The sequence below is a fragment of the Eubalaena glacialis genome, chromosome 13 (genome assembly GCF_028564815.1).
Source record: "Eubalaena glacialis isolate mEubGla1 chromosome 13, mEubGla1.1.hap2.+ XY, whole genome shotgun sequence".
Taxonomy (NCBI): Eukaryota; Metazoa; Chordata; class Mammalia; order Artiodactyla; family Balaenidae; genus Eubalaena; species Eubalaena glacialis.
Window position 1 is genome coordinate 18,408,028 of NC_083728.1, and position 27,186 is coordinate 18,435,213.

The window sequence follows — 27,186 nt, forward strand, 5'->3', positions numbered from 1 at the left end:
CCATGTCCCCATGCCTACTGCCCATCTCAATTTCAATGCCAGGATTCCAGCCTTGGTCTCCACCCTCCCACTCCCCAGGCTGCCAAAGCAAACAAAACACTTATCTACATTATAATGATATGTGCTGCAACCTGCCCTGCCCCCAATTTAAAGAGACCTTTTAGTCCATTCTTCAACAAACTACTAACTCCTCAGCCTGAAGCTCTGGGTTTGGTTACTCACAGAGTTCAGGACAAGCCCAGTAATGAGGACCGGGACTTGCTTTCATCCCTGAGACAAAAACAGCTTGTGAAACTTGTTCCCACCAGAACAAAGGGACAGAATGCCCCAAAGACAAATTCCAGCTTCTACTCTAAGGAGTCCCATGAATATAAATGCATGAAGTAAACAAATGAAGACAGTGTCCTTATTTCCAGCCATCAGTTTCACTCTACAAGTAGTCGGCCTTCTTTTAGCCATTCTGGCACTGGAATGTCTCTGTGTGTCTCATGGTTCTGTTCAGAATCAGCCAGGACCCCGTTTGACCAGGACATCTTATTGGTAGGACCTGTTCTTTCTTGACATCTTTGTTCTGTAGGATCATTCCTTTCCTCAGGCTCCCAGCAGAATGACTGAAGAGTTTCGGTTCTCGTCCAGCTACTGATTTTCTGGTTGGAGCGGCTAGGGAGGAGGGAAGGTCCATGATAATATTGGGGGTCAAGAGCCCTCAGAGTCATCATCATCCATAAAGCGAGGCCACGTTTTATGTCTGTGACAAGCCAGCTGCTGTTGGATGAGGCCGAACATGACGTTTGATTTCTCTGGGGGTGAGTGAGCATATCGCACATGTAAGGTTATTGACACGTTCTCGGAGTCGCAGACGCTTTAGAGACACAGGTGAGTTTGGGCCAGTCTCCCTGAAAAAAGTAACCAATTTAATAGAATTGCATTCCTCTTTGATAGACCCTGAATGTTCTCATTCTTCGCCACTGATTTGTAAGTCAGATATGCTCTTCCAATTTTGCTCTTTCTAAAGCCTGGCTTAACCCACGTCACCATTGTCTGCGAGCTTGTGAAGAAATTTCACTTTCCTCTCAACAGCTATTTCTGAAACGTGTGACTTTCTGGGAGGGAGGAAAGGGCTTTCTGTTTTCAGGCTGGCAGCAAGGATAAAGTGAGCCCTTTGTGTGGTTTTATCCTCTTCTGAGTATCTTCATCATCTCTCACCTCTATCAAAACCATCCGTCAGACCCAACCCACAGACATCACGTGATCACCATTTCTTTCCAAGGGGCAAAACTCAGATGTAGTGGCAGTGGGCAGGGGGTAGGGGGTGCTGATCAGTGTTTGCATATACAGTATCTTTGGGAGAAAATAAGACATTTTTCTGGCCTAGTGGATGGTAATATTTTACAAATAGGTATAGGGGAAGGAAGGGGGAGGAGCAGAGAGGAGGGGAGGGGAGAGGAGAGAAGAGTAGGGGATGGGTCAGAGGGAGAAAAAGGGAAATTAAACATCAGCCTGCGCTCTTTCCACTAACCCACAGTGTCTTCTGATGTCTAGAGGTGCCCCCACCAAAGGACAGGGAAGAGCTTCATGGGCTCCTTTCCCTTTTCTTATCCCAACCCCATATATAAATATGGGGAAAACTTCACTGGTCAATTGAGTCTGTCACTAACTTACTTACTGCTCACCAGAATGATGTCCACAGCCACCTAAAAGGAATAGATACGAAAGGAAAAGAAACCCCCAAATAATAGGGGAATCATCACAACTCAGGATCCTAGTGTCAGCATCTCTTCAGTGTCCCTTTGTGACCTAGAGTTAGTTCCTGCATCTAGCAGCTCTCAGAAGTCGAATGCCGGCCACGCTCCCTGCACTGGCTTGTGCTGGGTCTTCTCCCTAACCTCCACAGACATGGCCGTGGCGGCTCCCTGTTTCCTCTGCTCCCAATGGATTCAGCTGTCTCAGAGTCTTCCCCAGAGCTGCAGGCACATGTCTCCAGTCCACTTAAGATGCCCCTCGTTTCTCCATACAGGCCTTGAAGCGTCCCTGTCACTCTCCAAAGAGAGTCTTTCTCTTACTGTTAGGTGTTTTTTTTTTGTGTGTGTGTGTGTGTGTGTGTGTTGTACTGAACTAGAAAGCTGGCCCAGAAAGGGCTAGAGATACAGAGGACCAAGGGAAGGGCTTAGTGAAAGACGCTAAAGCAATTTACATTCAGAAAGGAATGTAAGAGAAAGGAAGAGAGAGAGAGAGAAATATATCAGCATAGCCCAAGGAAAGTTTTGTTGTTGTTGTTTGGCTGCTTTATAATGGGTGGAGGGGATCTTGAAAAATGCAAGGTGGCAGAAGGGGGTATGAGATGCTGGTGAGCAATTCAAACAGAATTCCCTTACCGTTTGAAAAAGATGCAAATTAAACTTTAGACTTCTTTTAATAGTACCTTTGGCTGTTTGGACTGGGCTTCTTTGAATGCAGGACCATACAGAATCAGGGCTACATGGAGATATGGAGGATTGCATGAGCATTATAAGAAGGAAATCTGGAGCCCCTTCCGACAGAGTTAAGAGCCAGTGTGGTTATAGCCAAGCTCGTTGCAAAATAGTCCTTCTTATGCTGTCACTGGATAATGGCTCCATCTTTTTCTCCTGGCTCTATTGATCACATCTAGACCTCAGAACACTCTAAAATGGGTTCCTGCATGCCATTATGTAATGGAACGTACCTCCTTTTCATGAACACCCTGTTGAGTCCTGAAATAGAGAAAAGCTCTGATCACTGCAGTCCCGTTCATCTTCTTCCCTGACCTCCTCCCTTTAGAATTATCGAACATCCTCTGCCAAAGGAATGGGCAGCCAAGGCATTGTAAGGCCACCTCTCTGGTCCCTTGGCTTAACACCATAGGGCCCTGGGTGCCTTCAATGCAAATTAAGGTGGAAAGCTCAAGCCTTAGTGCCTTCACTAGTGTATCTTGATGTTTGAAGGTGTTTCTTGGCCACTCACATATGGGAAGTTTGACATGTTAATGTTTGTTCGTGGGATATGGACATATGTGCACGTGCCTACAAGCTTCCTGTCATCCAGTTTATTCCCTGGGACACGCTTCCTGAAATCTGAGCATGGTCCTCCAAGGTTTAAGGCATAGCAATGCACTTTTGAATGGGGAAACACTGGAGCCAGCTTAAGCAGAATTCTTTGGTAACAGTGTATCTCTACCCCAAGACTTGTCTGTATCCTACATTAACCTCAGCATCCCTTCTTACTTTTCAAATGTAAACTAGGCAGCTTTTAGGGAGACGGTTTCAAAGTCCTTCGCCACACATAGTTCCACCCACCCCCATCTCCTCTTCTCCTCTCCCTGCCCAGCTCTTTCTGGTCCAGCCTGAACTTCCTGCCAACCACGCTTTGCCTGTCCAAACAGTAACTCTTCCAAGAGTATATTTGGAGTGTCTTGAGTTTGAGATATGAGAGTCTACTTTGAGAGAAATGTGCATCTCTTGGTGTACCTTGCTTCTCTGTGATTTGTGTCTGCCCTCCAGTAGCTCCCAGTCTAATGGGTATAGACATCTCGTTAGCTGTGTACTGGGAAGCAGAAAAACTGGATCCGAATCTCTACAGCCCCATTTATCTGCTGCTAACCTTGGAGAAGCAACTTAACAAAGCTCAACCTTTGGTTTCTCAACTGTGAGGTGCAGCCAATCTCATGTAGCTGTTCTGAGTATCAAATGAGCTAATGGCTGGGACAGGCTTTACTTCCTGTACGTGCTTACGCACAGGTGATGCGTGTATTGCCTAATATCAACAGGGACATTCATCTCACACATGACCATCAAGTGTACCAAGCCAGCTCCAAACCCATCACTAATATGTTAAAAGGCAGTGCTGCAATCAATACACACACTCTGACCTAATTTGTTCATTTTCCATTTGAACTGCTGCCATACTCTGATTTTAATCCTACAAATAATCATAGAGGGTAGGACTGTTGATACTCCTGTTTTTTGAGAAGAGGAAACTGAGGTTCAAAAAAGGTTTTTATGAGTTAGCCAAGGTCTTGGGCAGAGTTGAAATGCAGACCCAGGGTCTGTGATGCCAGACCCCTTGCTGTTAACTTCTGTTCTATCAGTCCATGGAAACCAGTAGAAAATAAGTGAATCCTGGAACAGGACACAAGTGACCCAGATTCAGGTATCATTTTCTACTGTTCTCTGCCTTGGTACATGCTATTTCCCTGAATCAAATGTCCAGACATTCCTCTTCACCTGCAAGTCTCCTACTACTCTCTAACTCTCAGCCCCAAGTTCTTCCAAGTAGGATTCCTCCAAGTATTACCTCTTCCTTGAAGTCTTCCCACAAGCCCTCCATCCCAGGAAGATTCAATGGTCCTCCCCCGCATGCAGCCATTGTGCCACATGCATAGACCTTCAGCTGTGTATTTATCACACAACATGGTGGTTGTAGTTTTGCTGGACTGAAAGCGGAAATGGCCTGGGAGGGCAGGTCCTCTGCTTTGGCCCATTCTTGCCAGAGCTCTACTGCCCTGTATCATCTGCTCCTGGACATCTACCCTCAAAGTTTTTATGGTCAAAGACAAAATCATCACCAACATATTTCCAGTCATGTGTCCCCATCTTAGTGAGAGGTACTACCTCTCATTCCATCAGCAAACTAATGGGATTCCATCACCCCAGTACTTTTGAACTTGCATCTTTACATTCTCTTGGTCGCATCCTCTCCCCTCCCCCTCTCCACTGCCTCTTCCCTGGTGCAAGCCTCTATAGCTTTGTTCTATGAGTCTCTTCGCCAGCCTCCCTGACTCTGGCCCCACCTCTCCAACCCATCTTCCACACTGTAGCCAAAGTGATGTTTGAAAAATGAAACTTGTACTCCCAAACCTGCATTCTAGAATGCTTCAATGGCTTTTCCTTCCCTATAACAGCGGTTCGTAGGGTGGAAATAAGGCAAGGAGCACATACTTAAGTCATCTGGAGAGCCTTGTCAAGCTACGCTGTCCCCTTGCTCACAATGATTCTGGCAGATTTCCTGAAGTCTCACCCCACTCCTATACCTTTGCTTGTAAAGTTTCCTCCTCTTTCAATGCCTATGTTCCTCATTTCCATGTGACCAGATACTACCCATGTTTAAGGTCTAGTTTAAAAGACACCTTCTCCAATAATCCCTTCTGACCTTCAGTGTAGACACAATCTCTTCACCATCTGGATCCCCTCCATGAGGATCCATGTTATGTTCTGTCTTATGTTTGTTATTTGTATTCACATCTTATCTTCTCCACTGGACCATCAACTGTCTGTTCTGATTCATCCTCATCACAAATGTGCCTTGCAGATACTTGGGATTCCCTAAAAATGTGTTGAATCCCAGTAAAATTAGAACAGATGGGGCCCAGGATTGCACTCCATCTCTTGGGCAAGAAAGCTTCACTCAGAACGCAGATCCAAATATCAGTGTTAAGCATCAGGGGTAAACCCAGCCCTGAGGGGTGCGGAGGAGGGTCAGGCTGGAAGGGCAGTATGTGAAAGATGTACCATGGTCTGAGACTCAGAGCACACACTATCTCTCCAGGAAAAAGAATAATGAGGCAGTAGGAAAAGCTAACTACTGGGTAAGCTAAAGAAGCAGGGCAACTATTAGATTGTACTGTGCTACAGGTCACAAAACTGACACATGTAGAACTTAAAGAAGTTGCCCCAAATCACGTAGCTAGTAAGTGGAAGAGCTGGGTCTGAAACCTGGCCAATCTGATCAGAGTCTACACTCTTAACACCATCTAACCTGGATGAAATGTGAAACAGGATTTGCGGGTATGCTGAATTGTGTGACATAATTTTGAATGGTTCGTTGAGGTGGGAAAGCAGCCCCAAATTATTGATATTATCTTGTTTTGTCCACCCCATTCTAAACTGCTGCTTACTCCACACCCTGAAAAGTGAATCCTTCTTCTGTTTGCAGTCACTAGGGGAGCCACTCAAGCTAGAACCTTGGCAGTCCTCTTCAGAATGCTCACATTTAATCACCTATTGCTTTTGTGTTCTAGCCACCTTTCACATCACCTCTTCTTCTTCCTCATAGCCATTGCAGGATCGGCCCCTAACATCTCTTGCTTTGACCCTTAAACAGCAGCTTTCGTGACCCCAGTGCCTCTCCCCTCCTACTTTTTGCTCACACTCCTGCCAGAATCATCCATCTAGAAAAATATTTGACCACTTGGCTCTTTTGAGTTCTCCCTGTGACCTAAGTTCTCCCTGTGAGAGTAAGCTCCTCAAACTCTTTGGGAACTAGACCCTGCCAGTATCTTGACATTCCCACCTTGAAAACCCCCCACCCATTCTGTAAACACATATCCATCAGCCTGGAAATACCCTCCCTCCTACTCCACCTGGGTGTTCCTGGACTTTACAACTCCGGCATCATAGGCTCTAAACCAAATTACCTCTCCCCCACCACCACCCCTTACCCTCAAATATGGTCCCACAGCTCCCTGAACTGCCACTTCATACCATTTATCACTCCAGAAGATAATAACATAGTAGTTATTAATGCAGGCTCTTAAAGTTAGACTTCTTGGATTCTAATCCTTGCCATGCTGCTTACCAACTATATAAACTTGGGCAAGTTACTTAACTTCTCTGAGCTTCACTTTCCTCACCTGTAAAACATAGATAATAATGCTTCTAGTGAAGATTAAAGACAATAGTCCACATAATGTACTGAGAACAGCACCTGACACATAAGTGACCTCCTGCTATCTAAATGGTAGCTATTATTATCATCTATTTTATAAGTTTTTTGTTTGGCTCTCCCATGAGACATATTGGCTGGATCAAGATGGCATTTCTCTTTCAATCTCTGGTAGTTGGCAGACACAGTCGTATAATAGGTCCTTAAAAAGTTTTGGCTGTGATAGAAAGATGGATGAGTGGATGACGGATTGATTGTTGGATGAATGAGTAGATGAGTACATGGATGATTTGATGAGTGTGTGGGGTTATGGGCTACATGGATAAGTAGATGTATAGATTGTTAAGTGGATGGAGGGATGGAGGGATGGATGGATGGATGGAAGAGTGAATGGGTAGGTTTATGAACTAGATGGACAGGGAGATAGTCAAATGGATGGTTAAATAGACAACTTAGTCTTGTTTAAGTAGTATGAAACAAAGGGAAGCTATACCTCAAGTCATTCTTGTCAGCCAGCTGAAAAGATTCCACAGTATGTGATTTATTAAGTTTGGGTTTTTTTCTTTGTTTTTCTAAGCACAGCTGTCTTCCTGCTCAGGATCTTTGGTCTCAGGCAATCTGTTACTTGCAATATCACTGTATCCTTGTAAATTTAGACCTTCAGTAAATCTTCAAGCCTGAGAGAAAGGACACATGTATACTCTGTTTTGATCACAGAGTAAAGAACTGCAATCCTTGCCCTGGAAGACTTTGCAATTTAATTTGGAAAACATATTCAATTAATAGAAGCTTGTCAGGTGCCATCATTCTGGAGTTGCCTTGAAGCTGAGTCAGGGATAGCACTGGCTTTTGGTGACATCCAGGATAACTCAGCTACTTGGCAGAGGTGAGATGAAGGTTAAGGAAGCATGTTGGAATGAGGAGGTGGCCCAGGCAGAGGTGAATCCTGAAGATTGAGAGCAGAAAACCAGAGGGCCCAGAATGTCGAGACCCAAGAGTATAGCCTGGGGCTGCTAACTGTGAGAAAACCCTGGCTCAGGATGGAGGCTTTGCAATTCGTCCCAAAATACACAAAATATTAGACCTAGTGAGGGGTGACCTCTTAGAGCCTCAGATTCCTCGACTAAAAATGAGAAGACTAGTACCAGCTCCATAGGGCCAGGGGGAGGATTAAAAGAGATAAGGCTTGTGGCATCTCAGTGCCTGACCCACTGTGTTGCCCAACATATATCTATATTCTTTCTTCCTCGAAGCCAGCACAGGCTAGTGGTCTAGCACATGAGCTTTAGAGCCATGTTGCTACCAAATCCAGTTACTAACTGTGTGATCTTAGGCAAGTTACTTGACCTTCTTTGCCTCAGTTTCCTCATCTGTGAAGTGGGGATGATAATAATACGTATCTCTCAGGATGGTTGTGAGGAATACACAAGTTAATGTATGATAAGAGCCTACAACAGTGTGTGGCACGTAGTAAGTGCTACATAAGTATTTGTTCTTATTTTATTACTAATTTTTTAAAATTTTATTACTATTTTTAATATTCCTAAGTAGGTGAACACTTTGTTCCTGGTCACCAGAGTGAGAAGCAGCAAACCTTTTATCTGTGGATAAGGGGGGAACATAAACTCCCCTTTATTGAGGCCTACTGTATTTCAGATGTTTAATATATTCTAATATTAAATTAGATTAATGTATTTTACATAAAATACTTTGTGTATTACATACCATATATAATTGGAAAGTAATTTAGATTAGTATAATGTTAATGCCCACCATGCCTCTTGGGAATAGATCATTATTGCCCCTAAGGTTGAGATGGAGAAACTGAGGCTCAGAGATACAGCGATTTGCTCGAGGCCATGCAGTCAGCAAGTGGTGGTTCTGGGATGCTAAGACTTATCATATTTCCACTCCTCAAAGCTGTTTAAGCTGGCAGTTATCCATGCCATTCATCTTGGTACACGGATCAGGAAACAGAGATCCAGGCAGAGGCATCGACTTGCCCAAGACGTCACAGAGAGCAAGGAAAGAGCTGAGATCAGAACACTGGCCTCTCCACTCTCAGCCCAGTGTTCTTGACAATATGGAAAACAGAGATGTCTGTGAGTCTTCATCAAATGGGTCCTGAGCTTTCTGCCCCTGAGGAATCACATTCCCAGGCTCTGGACCACAGAGCCAGCAATGAAGAAGAGGAATGGTCACCTACAGTGCCAACCTGTTACGGTTGGTGGAGGGGCTTGGATGACTTATCTGGGCTGTTCCAGATCCCACCCATCAGTTAGAAGTTCTTCACCCCTTTCATCATCTGGGGCCACTGTTCATTTGGCCAAAGATACTGCACAGTTTTGTGAGTAACCAGATCTTGCTGCACTATGGTTCATTTTCCCCAGCTCAGCCTCCCAAGGAGGCACGGGGCCTCCCTTCTGCCATAGTGTCTTAGCTGTCAGATGTCACTTTCCTTCTGGATCTATGGAATTTGTCTCTCCTGATAAATGAAAGAAAGCCTAGAGATGGCCCTGCCTTGGGGACTTTGGCCAGTTCCTACTTAAGAGGGGGAAATTTGGGGCTCTGAGGACATGTTCCCATCCTGTGGATATAAAGACCGCATCTTCCTGTGCCAACCAAACTGGATAACAGTTGCAATTAACCAAATAACTCAAGAAGGAAGCAAATTATTCTTGCCTACTCAGGTGGATATTTGGGAACCTGAATTATTCAGCAATTTTTCTCAATCCACAAATGTATCAGTTATTGTCAGTGGAGCTAAGTCTGTAAAATAAAAATGTTCCTATTTGTTTTTCTACAAAATACGAAAAGTTATAACAAAGGGAATATCACGGACTTATTTGTTTTTCTTTTATTGTTCAGAAGCCAAGAGCTAGAAGAGACATCAGAGATCTATTGCAGGCAGCGATTTTTCAACCATTCTTTTGGAGAGTAGAATTCTTAGTCATGTGAAATCTTAAATGAACTGCCAATTTATGAAACAGATTAAAATGGAGAAGCTCCGAATGTGGTGGATGGCAGAGAAGCAGCAGCCCCACCTCAGTACCCGCCTCCCCATTACAATGATGCTGCTCTGCAGAATCCTGGGAACACGGTTTGAAAATTAGTGATTTAGTTCAACTCACCTAAGGATCATATAAGAAAATGCAGGCACAGAGAGTTTATTCAAGTTGTAGTCTGTTCAAACTGAAGTTTGGAATTCCTTTCTTTTAGTGCAATGGTTTTTCATGATGAAGTTTGAATGTTGTTCTGGTTTTCTCCTGATAATGTAACAAACTACTTCCCAAAATGTAGTGACTTAAAAATAAGCCATGAAAGTTAGTGATTTGTTTTTCTCACGAATCCATACTTTGGTCAGGGTTTGAAGGGAATGACTTATTTCTGGTCTATGATATCAAGGGTCTCAGTTGGTGTAATCCAGTTGGCTGCGGCGGGAACAGCCCAAGGTTGGCAGGATGTCTCTTTCCGTTCATACAGGCTTAGGGCCTCTGTGTGTGGTTTCTTCACATGGTCCCTTCAGACCACAGCAAGCTTAGGATACTTAGACTTCTTACATGGAGGCTCAGGGTTCCAAGTGAGAGTTCCAAAGACCCAGAAAAAGCTGCAAGGCTTCTATCTGTCCTATCCTAGAAAGTCTCAGAATGTAACTCCACCCACATTCTGTTGGTCACCCAGGGCCAACCCTGATTGTGTGTGGGAGAGCGCTAACATGGGCATGAGTGCTGGGAAGTATGGATCATTGGGGAGCCATCTTGGATGCTGGCTACACAATTTCCTTTCTTTTGGTGTGACGTTACTAAATAGATTCTGATGTGATTTGACCGAAAACAGAGAAGATAAAAGTCATTATGGTTTTCCTTAGATCTTAGGAGCACTGTCATGTGGAAGAGTGGTAAACTAGTTCTAGAATGCCATAGAAATCTGACCCAAGACCAAAAAGTTATAATTATAAGGAAGCTAGTTTTACTTAACTGTAAGAAAGAATTTTCAAACGACTAAAACAACCAAATGCGATGTGGCTTCCTCTGCATGAGTAGTGAGTTTCTCCATCATAGGAGAGGTCTTTCTTCTACCGCTGAAAGTATATGATTCTCGAGGACGATGACTAGTTGAGAAACCTGCATCTCCTTGAGCTTAGGGATGCTGAAATACTATGTGCATTTCTAAGAACCAAGATTTCCTATAAATCTAATTCTTGTTTGTTTGTCTTTTCTTTTCCCCCCTTTTTTGGACATTTCCATCATCTGACTGCCCATCAATATATAGAAGAAATGCTTATTCCTACTCCTATTACTTGTAAGTATCGATCCGGGGTGACTTTGCTTTGTGCCCTGTAAGGCAACCTGTAGCATGCATTTCCTGCACCAACCGTCTGTTGGTTTCTCATACTCACTTCTGTCTAAGCCATCTGTAGCCTCAGAGTTTTTATTTTGCCTAGATGTTTTCCATTTGAAAATGCACTGTCCATGTTGAAAATGTTCATGTCTGTTATGTTTCTGCCATCTTGGATCTTTTCCCCTGTTTTTGGAGATGTGAAGGGCTGTTTCTCCTTTGTCAGTGTAATTCTCTAGTTAGAAATCCTCAAATTCCAGCAAGAGGAAAACCTAATCCTCCTGCAGGATTTGCACACATAAAACAAAATCACTGATCTCGGCAACTTCAAAGCCCATTTATGCCTACTTGGGGAACGTGTAGCCCTAGGGGCTCAAAGATTAGAAGGAAATTCATTGGCTGTTTCCACTATTTCAGGAAGTCTACAGGGAATCGTGGCTTTATCCAGAATCAGCTTCACAGGTGACAGAAATATACGCGGTCTTTGTTTGGGACTGGAATTATCTCAGTCTGATGTTTATCATTAGTTATGTCATGCTATCAATGCATTTTGTTGGTAGTGATAGATGGCTGATTGCCTAACAGTTCTTTCTAAATAAAGATGATGATTTTTCTTATTACAAAACCAGACCTTTTCACAACATGAGGGTAATGGACAAAAACTCCATAAATAGATCCTTGGTAATGAAGGTGCCACTGAATTAGTTTCACATTTCTAATAGGCATTTTCCATATTTGAAAACTGAGGTCCAGAGAAGTGTGTGAAATCAAGCTCCAGTTAGCAAAAGAGTGGGATTAAAACTCAGAATGCCTCACTCCTTGTCAAGTCCATTATCCATCATTCCATGTCTTCCTCCACCCCTGGCAAACCCAGCTTTGTGAGAGAGACCATATCTGTTAGTGATCATCTGCTGAAGCCTTCATAGATGAGGATAGAGCCAGCAGAAGCCTCCCTACCCCTCTGCTCAGTGTTTGGGTCCCTGGTCAATAGGTCCACGCAGTGAGCAGCTGAGATTCTGGTATCACCACCCTCGTGTTATATAGCAACCAATGAACCCCGGCCACCGACACTGAAAATGCCAGAAAACTTGCTTCATTTGTTCATTCATTCATTTGACAAATAGGCATTGAACATGCACATTATGTTCCAGACACTGTGGATGGAGAGATGGCCAGGACTTTGAGCCTCACCCTCACAGTACACAAGCCTATCAGAGAGACTAGCCTAACATCAAGTATTGATACTTGAAATCTCGGCGGAGATGTACCAACGTGTACCGTGGAATAGGGGCACTTAGTCGGGTGACCAGTTTTTTAGTGGAACAGGGGATAGTTATCAGTGCTTTTAGAGATGGATTTATCCAGTACTGAAGAAGTAAGAATTCTGAGCAGGGAAAACAGCATGTGCAAAAGGCAGAGAGGTATGAGACAGTGTGGGCTGTTGTTGCTGTGGTGGAAAGAGTCATGCAGCTCTGGGTTCAAGTCACATCTCTGTCACTCACCAGTTATGTGGCCTTGAGCAAGATTCCTGAACTTTTTCAGCCTCATTCCTCTCAACCCTAAAATAGGGGTAAGAGTGCCTAACTCGTAGGGAATGAGGGATTTTGTAAGGTGCCTTGCAAAAAAATTGGCACTCATGAAATGTTAGTTTCTTTCTTTCCCCTTTCAGAAACCATAAGGAGTCAGGGCAGTAGTGGTGGCCCCTGGGGGCTCCTCTGGTCTTCTAGAGGTTCTCATGGCATCAATGTTCCACAGTAGGTGTGGGCATGCAATGCCTTCTGGGCAACTCACCCCCTCAGTCTGTTAGCCAGTGTACATAGCACTCTCTGGATGCCCACTTTGTCCCATTCTCTGTGCTGGACCCTGTGGTGAAATCAAAGATGAACAATGTAGAGATATAGATATGCAAGTCCTTATAGTTCAAGTTGCGTGATAAACAAGGGTCTTCCAATGGGTGCAGACTTGGAGTTCTAAGTGACAGATCCTAGATTGTGACACTCATGCCAGCTCAGGAGCTGGCCATGGTTAAAGATTCAGAGGGGGAGAAGAACTGGCGAAGCAGGCAGCAAGGTAGGAGGAGCACCATAAGAGCCAAGCGAAGTCCATTGCAGAAGGAGGACCTGACAATGGCAGATGCTGCAGAGAGATGGAAGTGGAGGGCTTGGGCATGGCCCTTGGCCATCAGAAGTCACTTGTGCAGGTCATGGGGTAGCCTTGAGGGAGGAAGCCAGCCTGCCTAGGGCCCATGAGGTAGATAACTTCTTAACCACTGGGCCCTAAAACAGAGGAGAAACGTGAGACTGGCCACTTGAAGGGCCAGAAAGTCCTGGGCACGTGTATACGTAGCGGAGCCTGTGCAGAAGGGAGAGCTAAGGATGCTGGAGGTGGGGTGCCTCGAGAAGGGAAGGTCTGGAGGCAAAGTGTTTGGGGACAGGGAGCCGAGGAGGGGATGTGTGACAGGTCTTGTGAAACCATAGGAGGGAGGGATGCATGTAGATAGAGAAGGGGGAACAGAAAGGAAATGAGGACCCCCATGGTCTGCAGATTCAAAACTCCACTCCGCCACGTCTTAGGTAGAGACCCTGAGTGGGTGCTTTAAACCCTTTCTACTCAAAAGTGTGGTCCATAGACCAGCACTGGCATCACACGGGAGCTTGTTAGAACCGCAGCACCTGGTGGCCCAGCTCAGACCTCCTGAACGTGCATTGTGACAAGATTCCCAATTCATTCATGGGCACATTAAAGTCTGAGAGGCACAGATTTACCCAGTCTCAGTTGTTTCATCTATAAAATAGGAAAAATAATACCATCCTCGCAGGGGTTAAGGCGTCACTTCGTCCCTCTAAAAGCCTCAAAATCTTCCATGAAAGAGAAAGCCTCCAACACACTTTGCCTGAACAGTCTTTTCCATGAAATCCATATGTATTCATTCAACAAGTATTTGTGGGGTTCCCACTTATGTGCCAGGCACTGGTCAAGGTTCTGGGATATAAGAGTTAGCTCAACAAACAAAAATCCCTGCCCACATGAAGATTTTTAGTGGGGGAGATAGAAAATAAACAACATACGTAAGAAAAGTAGTATAGGAATTATGTAATGACCAAGAGAGATAAGGAGAAAAAATAGATAAACCGGGGAAAGAGGATGTAAAGTGTAGGTGGGGGAGGAACAGAGGAATTTTTTTTTCAAAACCAAGAGGCCCTCAATGGCTCTCCCCCATTGAAAGGTCCCATACACGAGACCAAGGGTCCACAAACATTTTCTGTAAGGAGCCAGTAGTACATATTTTTGGCTTTATGGGTTCTCTGTTGCATCTACTCAACTCTGATGTTGTAACATGAAAATAGCCATAGACAATATGTAAATGTTTGAACATGGGTGTGTTCCAATAAAACTTTATTTAAAACAATCAGACAGTGGGCCAGATTTGTCCTGAGGGCCATAGTCTTCCTATCCCTGCCCTAGACTTTTGAGATAGGGAGAGGATGGGGTTCAAGATTCATCCTGCTTTATGAGCTCTTACAATGTGCTGCACCATGTGTTAGCCACTGCAGACACAAAGGTGAATGCAGGGCAGCTGAACCAGCCTAGAAGGAGGCAGAAGCTGAAAACAATTACTAGCTGGTAGCTATGATGTACATGGTTCATCTAATGCTCACAGCAAGCCCTGCGAGATACATGCTATCGTGTTGAGTGTATTTAGACGTTGAGACTGAGATTTGAGGACTTGTGTACATCCCACAGCCAGGAGGTGGCAGGGCTAAGGTTTGAATCCAGGACCACATACCCCCAAGCCCTGCCCATCCTTCTCACTAGACCTTCAGGGCTCCTGCCTGGACCATGTGCTTGGAGAGCCCTTAGCCAGGCTGCGGGAGAGCCAGGATTTGAGTGCAAGTGTGTCTGCCTCTACAGCCTCAGTTCTGTGCAGAGACATCTGTGCCTTGCTTGGGACAAGAAGTGGTAGCTATTCCTGGCTGGCAAGGAGGCCCTTGAGGCAATCCTGTCTTTGCTGTCCTGGGGACTTGCCATGTGGTCAGAGCTGAGAGCACAGGGCAGCCAGATTGGTGGTAGCCAAGGGGATAGAGTAAGGGGTGACCAAAAGAATGCTAATGACATGGATAAGTAGAGCTACAGGTAGAAGGCACTTTGGGACCCAGGGACAGAGGAGTGGCACTAAGACGTTTACCAACCATTCTGGCAGAGAGAGAGTACTTAACTATTTCACTTCACCTGTGTGCGTGTAGCAGAGGCGGGTTCCTCCTGGGCTGGTCCCTGTGTGCAAACACTCCAGAACACTTGGGCTTTTCACATCCATCCTATTTCTCTCCATTCCAGCATATTTAAATCCTACACCTCTTCTTCAAGGTCCGTGTCATACATTAGCTCCCACTGAAAGACTTCTCTGATTCTTTCCACCTGCAGGAATGTCCCTTTCTCCAATTCTCACCGCAGTCACTTTGTTATCATGGGCAGGAGCAAATGTGTCTTAAGGATGTTTCTTTTTCATTGCAGTGTTCCCCATGGTGCCCTAGCACGCACAGTGAACCCCCAGTAAATGTATGTGGAATGAGTGAAAGAACAAGATGAAATTGACATAACAGCTAAAGTCAACAGATGATCTGTTCTTAAAAAAAAAAAAGTAACAATTTTTAGATAATTCCAGACCCTGTACCTTCCTTGCTTCCATGGCTTTAAGGCAACCTTTGCTCCTGTTCAGCATCTGTGACCTGAACAAGCCACTTCACTTTTTCTAAGTCTCAGTTTCCTAATTTGTAAAGTGGAGATTAAAAATGCATTCCTCACAGAGACCTTGCAAGGATTCAATGAGGCAAAGTTTGGAAAATGCCTAGCACTTAGTAGGTTTTCAACCAAAGTAAGAAACTGCCTTCTTTTCTGAAATGCATACACCTTTTCACATCAGAGGCTGTTGGAAATCAAATATCATTGCCTCAATACATTTAAAGAGGAATTTGAAATGATGATATCAAGAGAGACTCAAAAAGCATTTTATGTAATTCGTCAGTCACTTCAAATAAAAATGAAGAAAAATAGGAATAGAAGGAAGCCATTTAAAGATGATAAGTATCAATTACCAAAAGCTGACAGCAAATGTGTTGACAGGTGAAAATAGAACACATTACCATAAAGGCAAGTCAAAGACGGCTGCCCTACTGCTGCTCTTCAGCCAAGGGGAAGACCTTGTGAGAATTCTGATTCCTGGGCCCCACCCCCAGATCGGCTCAGCTCCTTTGGAAGTTTGGCCTGGGAATCTGCATTTTACACACAACTCAGTTTAATATTTTGGATGCTGACTTTGAGAACAACTCCTCTCCTGATCCTCACATCAGCCTGATGTAACTGTCCCTTTCTCAGTGTCCCACCTCTGTACCTGCAGTGCCCTTTTCCTGGAATGCCTACCCACCGTCCATGCCTGGAAAATTCTAGTATCTTTATTTGTTTTTAATTTTATTGAAGTATAGTTAATTTACAATGTTGTGTTGATTTCTTCTGTATAGCAAATGTTTCAGTTGTACATATATATATATTCTTTTTCATATTCTTTTCCATTATAGTTTGTCACGGGATACTGAATATAGTTCCCTGTGCTATACAGTAGGACCTTGTTGTTTATCCATCCTATATTAATAGTTTGCCTCTATGAGTCCCAAACTCCCAGTCTATCGCTCCCCAGCCCCTCTCCCCCTTGGCAACCACAAGGCTGTTCTCTATGTCTCTGAGTCTGTTTTTGTTTTGTAGATATGTTGATTTGTATCATATTTTAGATTCCACATATAAGCGATATCATACGGTATTTGTCTTTCTCTGTCTGACTTACTTCACTTAGTATGATAATCTCTAGGTCTATCCATGTTGCTGCAAATGGCATTATTTCATTCTTTTTGATGGCTGAGTAATATTCTATTGTATATATGTACCATATCTTCTTTATTCATTCATCTGTAGATGGACATTTAGGTTGTTTCCATGTCTTGGCTATTGTGAATAGTGCTGCTGTGAACATAGGGGTGCATGTATCTTTTCGAATTATAGTTTGTCTAGGTATGTGCCCAGGAGTGGGATTGCTGGATCATATGGTAATTTTATTTTTAGTTTTTTGAGGAACCTCCATACTGTTTTCCATAGTGGCCACACTAGTATCTTTATTTTTTTTTATTTTTTATTTTTTTAACATCTTTGTTGGAGTATAATTGCTTTACAATGGTGTGTTAGTTTCTGCTGTATAACAAAGTGAATCAGCTATACGTATACATATATCAACATATCCCCTCCCTCTTGCATCTCTCTCCCACCCTCCCTATCCTACCCCTCTAGGTGGTCACAAAGCACTGAGCTGATCTCCCTGTGCTATGCAGCTGCTTCCCACTAGCTATCTATTTTACATTTGGTAGTGTATATATGTCCATGCCACTCTCTCACTTCGTCCCAGCTTACCCTTCCCCCTCCCCGTGTCCTCAAGTCCATTCTCTATGTCTGTGTCTTTATTCCTGTCCTGCCCCTAGTTTCTTCAGAACCGTTTTTTTTTTTGGCTGCGTTGGGTCTTTGTTGCCGTGAGCGGGCTTTCTCTAGTTGCAGCAAGCGGGACTACTCTTTGTTGCAGTGTGCGGGTTCTCATTGCGGTGGCTTCTCTTGTTGCTGAGCATGGGCTCTAGGCATGTGGGCTTCCGTAGTTGCAGCGTGTGAGCTCAGTAGTTGTGGCACGCGGGTTCTAGAGTGCAGGCTCAGTAGTTGTGGCACACAGGCTTAGTTGCTCTGCGGTATGTGGGATCTTCCCGGACCAGGGATGGAACCTGTGTCCCCTGCGTTGGCAGGCGGATTCTCAACCACTGCACCACCAGGGAAGTCCTGAAAGGTGTGTGATTCTAAATGCTTCTATTCTGTAAATACATCTGAGCTTTATAAAGAAGTTAAAAGAGTGGGGGAATTCTCTGCTGACAGAGAGACATGACCTAGTGAAATAGGGTTGGAAAGAGAAGTTTCTGTGGACAGTGTTGTGATGTGCTACTCAGATCTCCCTTCAAGAATGGACTTACCCCCCCCCCCACCCCAGTTGCTAGAACTGCTGCTGGCAGACAACTCTTGGATAGCAGCCTCCTTTGGGACTTCTTGATCTTCGGAGCTGCCTCACCCAAGGTCATCCAATAGCTGGTCAATAGCTGACTTTTACAGGGGTGTAAAAATCAGTCCAGTGTCAGAGCTTCCCATGGGGCTGGCTTAAACCATCACTGCAGCTACATCTCCATTCAGCTTCCCCTTCTGCCCACTTTTCCTCCTTTCCTTCCTTTCTCTCCCTTTCCCCTCCCCTCTCTTCCCCTACTCTCCCCTCCCCTCCTCTTCCTTTCTCTCCCCTAACCTCCCCTCCCTTCCCTTTCTTGCCCTTCCCTCCCCTTCCCTTCCACAGATGTTGTCTCCAGAAACTCCTCCTAATATATCCCCTACATGTCAATCTCTGTCTCAGAGTCGAATTTCCAGGAACCCAACCTGTGACACCCGCATTCAATTTGGTCACTGGAGACAAGTTAATCTGAGTATGTGTATGCCCCCCACCCGCCCTTGAACATGCGTACTTCATTGCCTACGGACACTTTGTATACAAACTAATTGGGTCACCACTTTGTTAACCACTGATGATAAGTAAACTCTAAAAAGTCCTTCCTTAGGCAATCATTCATTCATAGGCATTTGCTCCTCACCTGTGCCTTTGCTGGGCAGGTGGGCTGTGAGCATCTAAATACATAGCTCCTGCCTGGGGGAGCTCACGGTGTATCCCAGAAGAGTGTAGTAAGATCCTGTTGCTGAACCAGCCAGAGGAGAGAACTAGGGTCACAAGTGCCCAGCCACAGTGCCCCCTTAAAAATGTGTCACCAGGGCAGGAACAGATTTAGTTCTGAAAGCACTTGCCTTCAGCAAACGTCCCCAAACTGAGAATGACTCTTGCAGCTAGGGCTGTAGCGAAGATGGGATGCTGAGATGCACAAAGTGGAAAATGCCTTTCTAAGTGTTTTGGCAGAGTGCTTTTAGTGGAAGGAAGTGCTTTAGTTATAGCTTTGCAATGTTGATGATGATGATAATGATTACATCTTGTTTGTATATACAGCTTTATCTCTTCCAAAGTGCTTTCCCACTTATTACCTAGTTGTCTGGTTGGGCTTGGAGGTACTTAGCAAGATAGCAGACAGGTTTCTGTGCCGTGTAGGAAAGAGCCCTGGGCATTCTGGCTCCACAGTTTCAGTTAAGTCACTTAACTCCATCTCAACCTCAGTTTCTCATCTGTAAAATGGGGGTAATAACGCCTGCATTTCAGAACAGCCGTGATGTTTAAATGACATATTCTTTCATTCACGAGCATCTATTGAGCAATTCCTTTGTGCTGAGCACTGAGCTAGGTGTTAACTGTTTAAGAAGAAATACCTTTCTCTCAAGGAGCTTAAAAGGTGACTTGGACATGTTAACAAACAGTTATAAAATAATGTTGTAAATACATGAAAGAGGAGCAGTGAAGACATGACAAAGAAAAGGAAGTCACTGATTCAGCTTGGAGGAAAGATACCATGGGCTAAAGGGCCAAAAAGGATGCCTGGTATAGGGCAGAGGCAAGATGTTTTACTGAAGAAATAACACATTCACCCACTTTTCTCCTTGGCCTCATTATCTTGAAGTACACGCGCGCACACACACAAACACACATACACACACATTTTATAACTAGGTAGGTGACATGCTAGGAAAAACTTGGAAAGTAAAAAAGAAAAAGAGGAAGAAAGGACTGGAGTAGGAAGGGGAAAGTTTGAATCCCAGTTCCACTGCTTAGCAGCTATGAGTCCTAAGCACTCCAGGTCTCAGTTTCCCATCTGTAAAATGGGAATGATAGTGCTCAATTCATGGAATTATCTTAATAAATTAAAAAATATAATGTCCATGCCATTTTGTTTTCATTTCACTTGCATTTCATTAGATTGTCATCTATCAAATGGTAGAGCTAAGCTAGAACGTAGCAGTGGTTGGGTGTGTCGGGGATGGGGGAAGATAAGAGTTTTTTAACTTCCAAAGGTAAGTTAATGAAAGAAGAATTTGCCAAATAGAATGAAGTAGGGCAATTGTAGATGGTGGTTCTTAAACTTACAAAAATTCTCCTCTGAGCAATTGGATAGGACACCCCTCCTCCTGGTTTCCATCCCTGCTGATTTCAGTGAGGGATCAGAGTCAGCTCATGATTCTGCCAACAAAACCACACGGGTAGACAATGTCATTTTAACACAAGAAGATTTTATAGGCCAGTGAGAAGAGAAAAGGCTGGAGTTGAAACTAGAAGGGCTGTCACGATATTTCTAAATATAGGAGCTGGGGGACAGGCTTGTCCTTTATGATGTGGCTGCCAAAACCTGCCTTAAAAGAGGCATGGTGGCTTCCCTGGTGGCGCAGTGGTTGAGAGTCTGCCTGCCAATGCAGGGGACACGGGTTCGAGCCCTGGTCTGGGAAGATCCCACGTGCCGCGGAGCAACTAGGCCCGTGAGCCACAACTACTGAGCCTGCACGTCTGGAGCCTGTGCTCCACAACAAGAGAGGCTGCGATAGTGAAGAGCCCCGCGCACCGCGATGAAGAGTGGCCCCCCGCTTGCCGCAACTAGAGAAAGCCCTCGCACAGAAACGAAGACCCAACACAGCCAAAAATAAATATGAAAAAATAAATGAATAAATAAAAGATTACTATAAAAAAAAAATTCTCTCTAAAAGAGGCATGGTTCTCCAAATGGAGAAGAAGCTACTCTACTCTGGACAGTCTCTTCGGGAATGTTGCCTCCTTCCTGGGAACAGAGCTCAGAGGAACTGGAGTATGTCAGGGTCCTGGAAGATAGGCATTTGGAAGATTAGCATGAGGGCTTGGTCTGGCCACCTAACCCAGAACCTCAGATGAGAGTTTGACCCCACGGGATCATCAAATAGACACACGTCTGGTTAAAATGTTGGAACCTGAGTGTGGAGGGCAGAGTCTGTAGAAGATAACACGCTATTTGATGGCACCGCTTCCTCCCTATAGATATTGAGGTAGACAGTCCTTATGCTGTTCCTAAGTATGTAGAAGCCATTTAATAAATGGCGAAAATGCCCCAGGCACACTTAAAAATAGCATTTAATTTCTCATAACAATTACTCCTCTTACTGGTGTATGGTGGAGTAAAGACCCCTCAGCCACAATCAATCTCCTGAAAAATATTTGTTCATTAGCATTGTCTTCATTAATGAAACCTCAAGAAGCTCAATACTTCTTATGAAATCTTTTTATCAGAATTAAAGAACATTGGATGAGCTTCTTTCTCGGGCAATTTTTTTGTTTGTTTAAATTTTTATTGAAATATAGTTGATTTACAATGTTGTGTTAGTTTCAGGTGTACAGAAAAGTGATTCAGTTATACATATATATAAATATATATATTCTTTTTTTACATTCTCTTCCATTGTAGCTTATTACAAGATATTGAGTAGAGTTCCATGTGCTATACAGTAGGTCCTAGTTGGTTACCTATTTCATATATAGTAGTGTGTATATTTTAATCCCAAACTCCTAATTTATTCCATCCCCTCCCCTTTGGTAACTACAAGTTTGTTTTCTATGTCTGTGAGTCTATGAGTCTATTTCTGTTTTGTAAATAAGTTCATTTCTGCAATTTTTCCTTTCAATGCCTCTGAACCACTGTGCAGAACATTCTAAGTGGGAATTATTGGGCATATTACAGCCACCCATGTTTTTTAAGGGGAAAAATTGAAAGATTAGTGTGGCCAATACCCTGTTTTTACTGGGAGGGTTTAATTTTTTCTTTTTAATTTTTATTGGAGTATAGTTGCTTTACAATATTGTGTTAGTTTATACTGTCCAGCAAAGTGAATCAGCTATATGTATGCATATATCCCCTCTTTTTTGGATTTCCTTCTCATTTAGGTCACCACAGAGCACTGAGTAGATGGGAGGATTTAATTTTTGTAAAGAGTGAAAATATGGTTTTATTAAGGTTATAAACCAAGTTGAAGCCTCAGGATTAAAGAAGGCTTGTTTTGTTTTGGAAAACAGCTTAATGACAATGCACTTTTCTAGAAACGGAGAAAAGCTAAGACTGCCTATACTTTATTTTACTTTTTTCTTGCTTCCCTGTGTCATTTATTATTTGGACATCTACTGATGAGAGAGAGAACTTCTGGTGAAAAATCTAACCTCAGATATGGTTGATGTGGGATTTCATACATTCTTTTGTCTTATCTTTGCTTTACACAGCAAAACTATGTGGGATCTAAGGTTTTTCCAGGAGATCCGTGGCTGATGCAAAGTGTATACATCCACTGTATTGCTGTGCAGGTGTCTTCCGGCCATCGAGGTTGGGGGCAATTTGCTCAGTAAATCATACTTCTGTAATCTCATCTCCCACTCCTCAAGGGTTTTAAACAGCACTTTGCATTAGCTCTGAATGGTGAGGAAAATAATACTTAAAACCTAGGAGCAGCGCTGTAGTGAAAGAGCGTGGACTACACTTGGATTTGAATCCTGGACCCTGCTACTTTCTAACCTAACGTCTCTGAGCCTCTGTTTCCGCATCTTATAAAAGCGGGACAATAATACCAAATTTGGAGGGTTGCTGTGGGGATTTACCAGGATTACATAAGATAATACAATGCATGTACAACATCTGGTTCTGTGTCTGGTACATTGTAGATGCTCGGTACATTGTAGTTATTACTATTATTGCATTTTGTTTTCTATTATCATGTCCACTCATGTTTCTGCAGTTTACAGAGTACTTTCATGTAGATATCTCATGAAATTTTTGAGTCACTCCAGTGAGGAAATGTCATTTTAAGTGTAAGGACATGAAGGCTCACCAAATTGACCAGGGCACAGGCTACCTAAAGAAAGAAATCCATGGAACAGAGAGTTGCCAATTACTGGTGCTGTGTTCTTATCATGGGTTGGGAGGTGGGTGTGATGAGAATTCTGAAGGAGGTTACTTTATAAGGCAGCAGAACTGATAAGAATTATACCCTCTCAGACCTGGTGAGATAAAAGATGAATAAGGTCCAGAGTCGGTCCCTACCTGAAAGTGTATAACCATTGCTCCAAATTGTAATGCGGGGGGGCGGGGAGCGAGGGGAAACCTGTACCAAGCACTTCATTCCATTTAATACACTCACTGTATAAAAGGGACAAGAGTCAAACAGGAACAGGATCATTCATCTTTTTACAATCGTGTGACTTTTATATTCTGCACTGGAGAAAAAAGGACCGAGATTAAAGAGAGGATGGGGTTAGGGCTGTTTTTGTGACTTTTTTTTTAAATAGGCCTCTTGAGTCTCACTTTTAATTTTACAGAGCAACCTTTTGTCTCTTAACATGTTTTTGTTTAAAATGTCTTATAAATAGGGTTGTGCCATGGAGAGGATTTTATTCAAATTCAGCTATGCCAGACATAGAGAAATAATTTTATTTAAAGATGTACCCAACGATTATGATATTTAATATGACAACAGGTGTCGGGTTTCATTTTCTGAACAGTGAAGGTTTGAAGGCTTTTTTTGCCCCTTCTTTCTTTAAGAATAAATGTGCAATAGTATTTTAGAATCAGCTTGTGGATGTCTGCAAGAAATCCTACTGGGTTTTTTCTGATTGGGCTTGCATTGAATCTGTAGATCAGTTTGGTGAGATCTGTCGTCTTAACAGTATTGAGCCATCTGGCCCAGGAACATGGTATGTCTCTTCATTTGTGTGGGTCTACTTTAGTTTCTTTCATCACCATCTTGTAGTTTTTGGCATGCAGGTCCCATGCATATTTTGGTGGATTTATACCTGAATGTTTCATCTGTGTGTGTGCTATTGTAAATGGTGCTGTTCTTTTTATTTCGTATTCAAATTGCTCGTTGTTAATATATAGAAATGAGACTGACTTTTGTATATAAAAAATAAATGTACATAGAAACAAACCAAAAAAGACAAGAAAAGAGAGGTCTCGGGTAGAGAAATAGTAACTTACTTCACAAACACGAGGCTGTTGCATGAAAGATAGAGTAAGCTAACCCAGGCCAGGTACTTAGCAAAGTACCCAACACATGTTCAAAGTATTAGTTCTTGCCTTCTCATGTTCTGTATTGCTCTAAAAGCGAGACTCTGTTAAGAGGAGGTTATGGGACTTATATTTGTGTGATAGTTAAGATGTTCAGACTTCGTTTTAAGCAGACCTGGGTTTGGGTCTGGCTCTGCCATATACTAGCTATGTAGTCCTGAGCATGTTTCTCCCCTTCTCTGGTCTTCTGTTTCCTACACTGCAATATGAGGATGCTACAAGATAAGGCGGTAGCCCGACTGTGCCAGGGCACACAGTGCCTGGCGCCTAGCAAATGCTCAGGGAGCATTAGCTATTCTCGTTGTTTTAGTTGTTAAGTTTACAAGGAGGAAGATGCTGGAGAAGCATGAAGAAGAACTTTCTAACAATGCCTGTCCAACAGTAGAACAGGTTGAATGTGACATAGTGAGCCTCCCATCACCGGAGGATGGACCACCCCCTGTATAGGATGCCACAGGGGAAGTCAGGCTTCCCGAGGGTTTTCCCCTGGGTTGAGGAATTACGATACCATCATCACCCCCACCTTCGCCCATGGTGGCATTAGAAGCAAGTGGTAGCCATTCTGGGTCTCCCCAGAGTCACCTAAGACACTTGACCCACAGACACAAAGAGCTTGGAGCAGGAGACAGAAACAGTACCCGTGAAAAAAACAAATGCAGACCAGACATACCTTTCCATCAGCTGCGGCTTATGACTGCACACTAAATTCAGTTGCTTTCTTTAGGAGGCTGGTGTTGAGACCCATCACCTCCAGCCCAGTGCCATCCATACTGGCTTTCCCCAGGAGTACAGACAGACCAGGCGCCTTCCTAGTGTTGACTAATTAATTTATCTCATGCTTGTGATTTTACAGTGCTTAAGTGCTGGAGCATTTCTGTCTATTCTTCTCCCCGCAAAGCACCTCACATTGCATCAAGACCATGAATCTCCGTCGCAAACGCCGTCTGTCTTGGGCAGCCAGCTGGCTGGCTGTCGTCTTGCTGGCACTGCCTCTTACAGCCAGAGTAACACATCCATTCATTTATCCTTAATGACATTTTGACATTCCAGTCAATTCATCAGATGTTCCTTCTGCAAGACTTCTCCCCCACGGCCAGGCCAGGGTTCCAGGCCACTCTCGATGCATAATGCATGAGACCAGTGCACTGCTCAGTACCCTCTGACGGATGGACACATCTGCTATTCGAAAACTGTGTGTTCCTAACAGCCCTGGCTCCCCGAGTGATCCACACTGCTGCCTTCAGAGCCATTTTCTTCTATGCTTCCAGCTGGCTGAGCTCGGAGGAAACTGTCCAGTTCAAGGAGAGATGTTCTAGTTCAGAAACATACATGCAACAGTGCTATGGGGGGTTGGGAGAGTAAGAGTGTGCCAAACCCCTGCCTTACTCCAGGATTTAGAGTAGCCTGAATTCCACTAATTCAGGTGGAAGATGGAACTATGACAAAGCTAACATCTTGAATTTCATTACCCTGCTGCTACTTAAAAATAATGATCGTAAAGACATTCTGATAACAATAATGGATATCAAGAAGAAAGGAAAATTATCCTTAATACCTTCAATCTAACACATCAGCTTAGATATACTTTCTCCTAGTGATAATCACAATGTAGACACAGTTTTATTTTCCAGGTTTTTTTTTTTTTAACTTAATGTGATCCAGTTAGCACTTTTCTGTGTTGTTACATAGTAATCATTTTTAATGGCACTCCATCATTTTAATAGCTGTATAATATTCCATCCAGGGGACACACCATAATTTACTGAAGAGGCCCCCCCCATAGTTAGACAGTCATGAGGCTGTAACCGATCGTTTGCTGTCCAGGAGAAGAAACAGAGCAGGCTGTGGGAGCGAGCAGGGCTCTGCAGGCTGAGGAATGGGGGCCTCAAATCCCACCTGGTCCCTTTACCTGTTTTAGGAGTTTAGGATTAACCCTCTGGGCCTTGGATTCCTCATTCATAAAAGAAAAGAAATAATCACCACTTTATAGTGTTCCTGTGAGGATTACAGAAGGTAATCTTTGAAGGTACCTAATACATGGTAGTATTTACTAACTGGTAAACTATTACGTTCATATGTATATACCAGTGGTTCTCAATCAGGCACAAGGCAGTTCTGCCCACCCCCCGCCCCTGGGACATTGGGCAATGTCTGAAGACATTTTTGATTGTCACAGCTGGGAGTGGGAGGAGCCACTGGAACCTGTTAGGTGGAGGTCAAGGATGCAGCTGAATATCCTGCAGTGCACAGCCTGCACAGCAAAGAATTATCCTGCCCAAAATGTCAGTAGTGCCACCGTTGAGAACGCCTGGCATATACGAAGCTGGGTTTTCCAGTATTATCTACATAATATATGTATTCTCCTTTTTTTACTATTATTTTATTAGGATAAAGTCCCAGGAAAATGGGAATCCTTGACTAAAGAGTATATTATGCTTACTGGCAGTTTTAGGAGAAATGGGATGGGGTGGGTGATGGGAATAAGGTTTCAGGTGACCAATGGTGAAAAGACAGCAGATAAATGGTACGTGTTCCCCAATGGGGCAGGAGATGACATCCCACAGACCAGTAGTTCTCCAAGGATAGTCCCAGCATCTCCTAGGGAGTTGGAAATGCAAATTTTCAGGCCTTAACCTCGTACTCACCAAATCAGAAACTCTGAGAGTGGAGCCCAACAATCCCTGTTTTAACATGCTTCCTAGGTGCTTCTGATGTGCCCTCAGGTTTGAGAGTCACTGCCATGCACCATCTGCAGCAAAAGGCCAACTTGTAGAATAGCAAGCAGAACCCGTTCAAGTCCAACACTTTGTGCAGAAGTAGATTAAAAGTGTCAAGCCTAAGTCATGAGGATGCTCAAATATGGAATGGAGCAATGATAAATGAATTAAAAGTGCCATCCATCCATTCATTCATTTCATCAGTAAACAGTTTTAAAGCTTTTACAACATGGTGCCAAGTGCTGAACTAGGTGCTAGAGGAAATACATATATGAACTAATATGCATTATACAAATTGTTATAATGAGGGGCGATGAGAGTGAGGAGGC

General features: G+C 43.6%; 1 protein-coding gene across 1 annotated transcript in view; it reads left to right on the forward strand.

Moving 5' to 3' along the window:
* PTPRT (protein tyrosine phosphatase receptor type T) overlaps positions 1-27,186 on the forward strand; it is a 776,285-nt gene that overhangs the window by 617,031 nt on the left and 132,068 nt on the right. Inside the window, exon 14 of the mRNA XM_061209812.1 lies at positions 10,951-10,980. Within this exon, the coding sequence (XP_061065795.1) occupies positions 10,951-10,980 (30 nt within the window). The remainder of the gene's footprint in view (positions 1-10,950; positions 10,981-27,186) is intronic.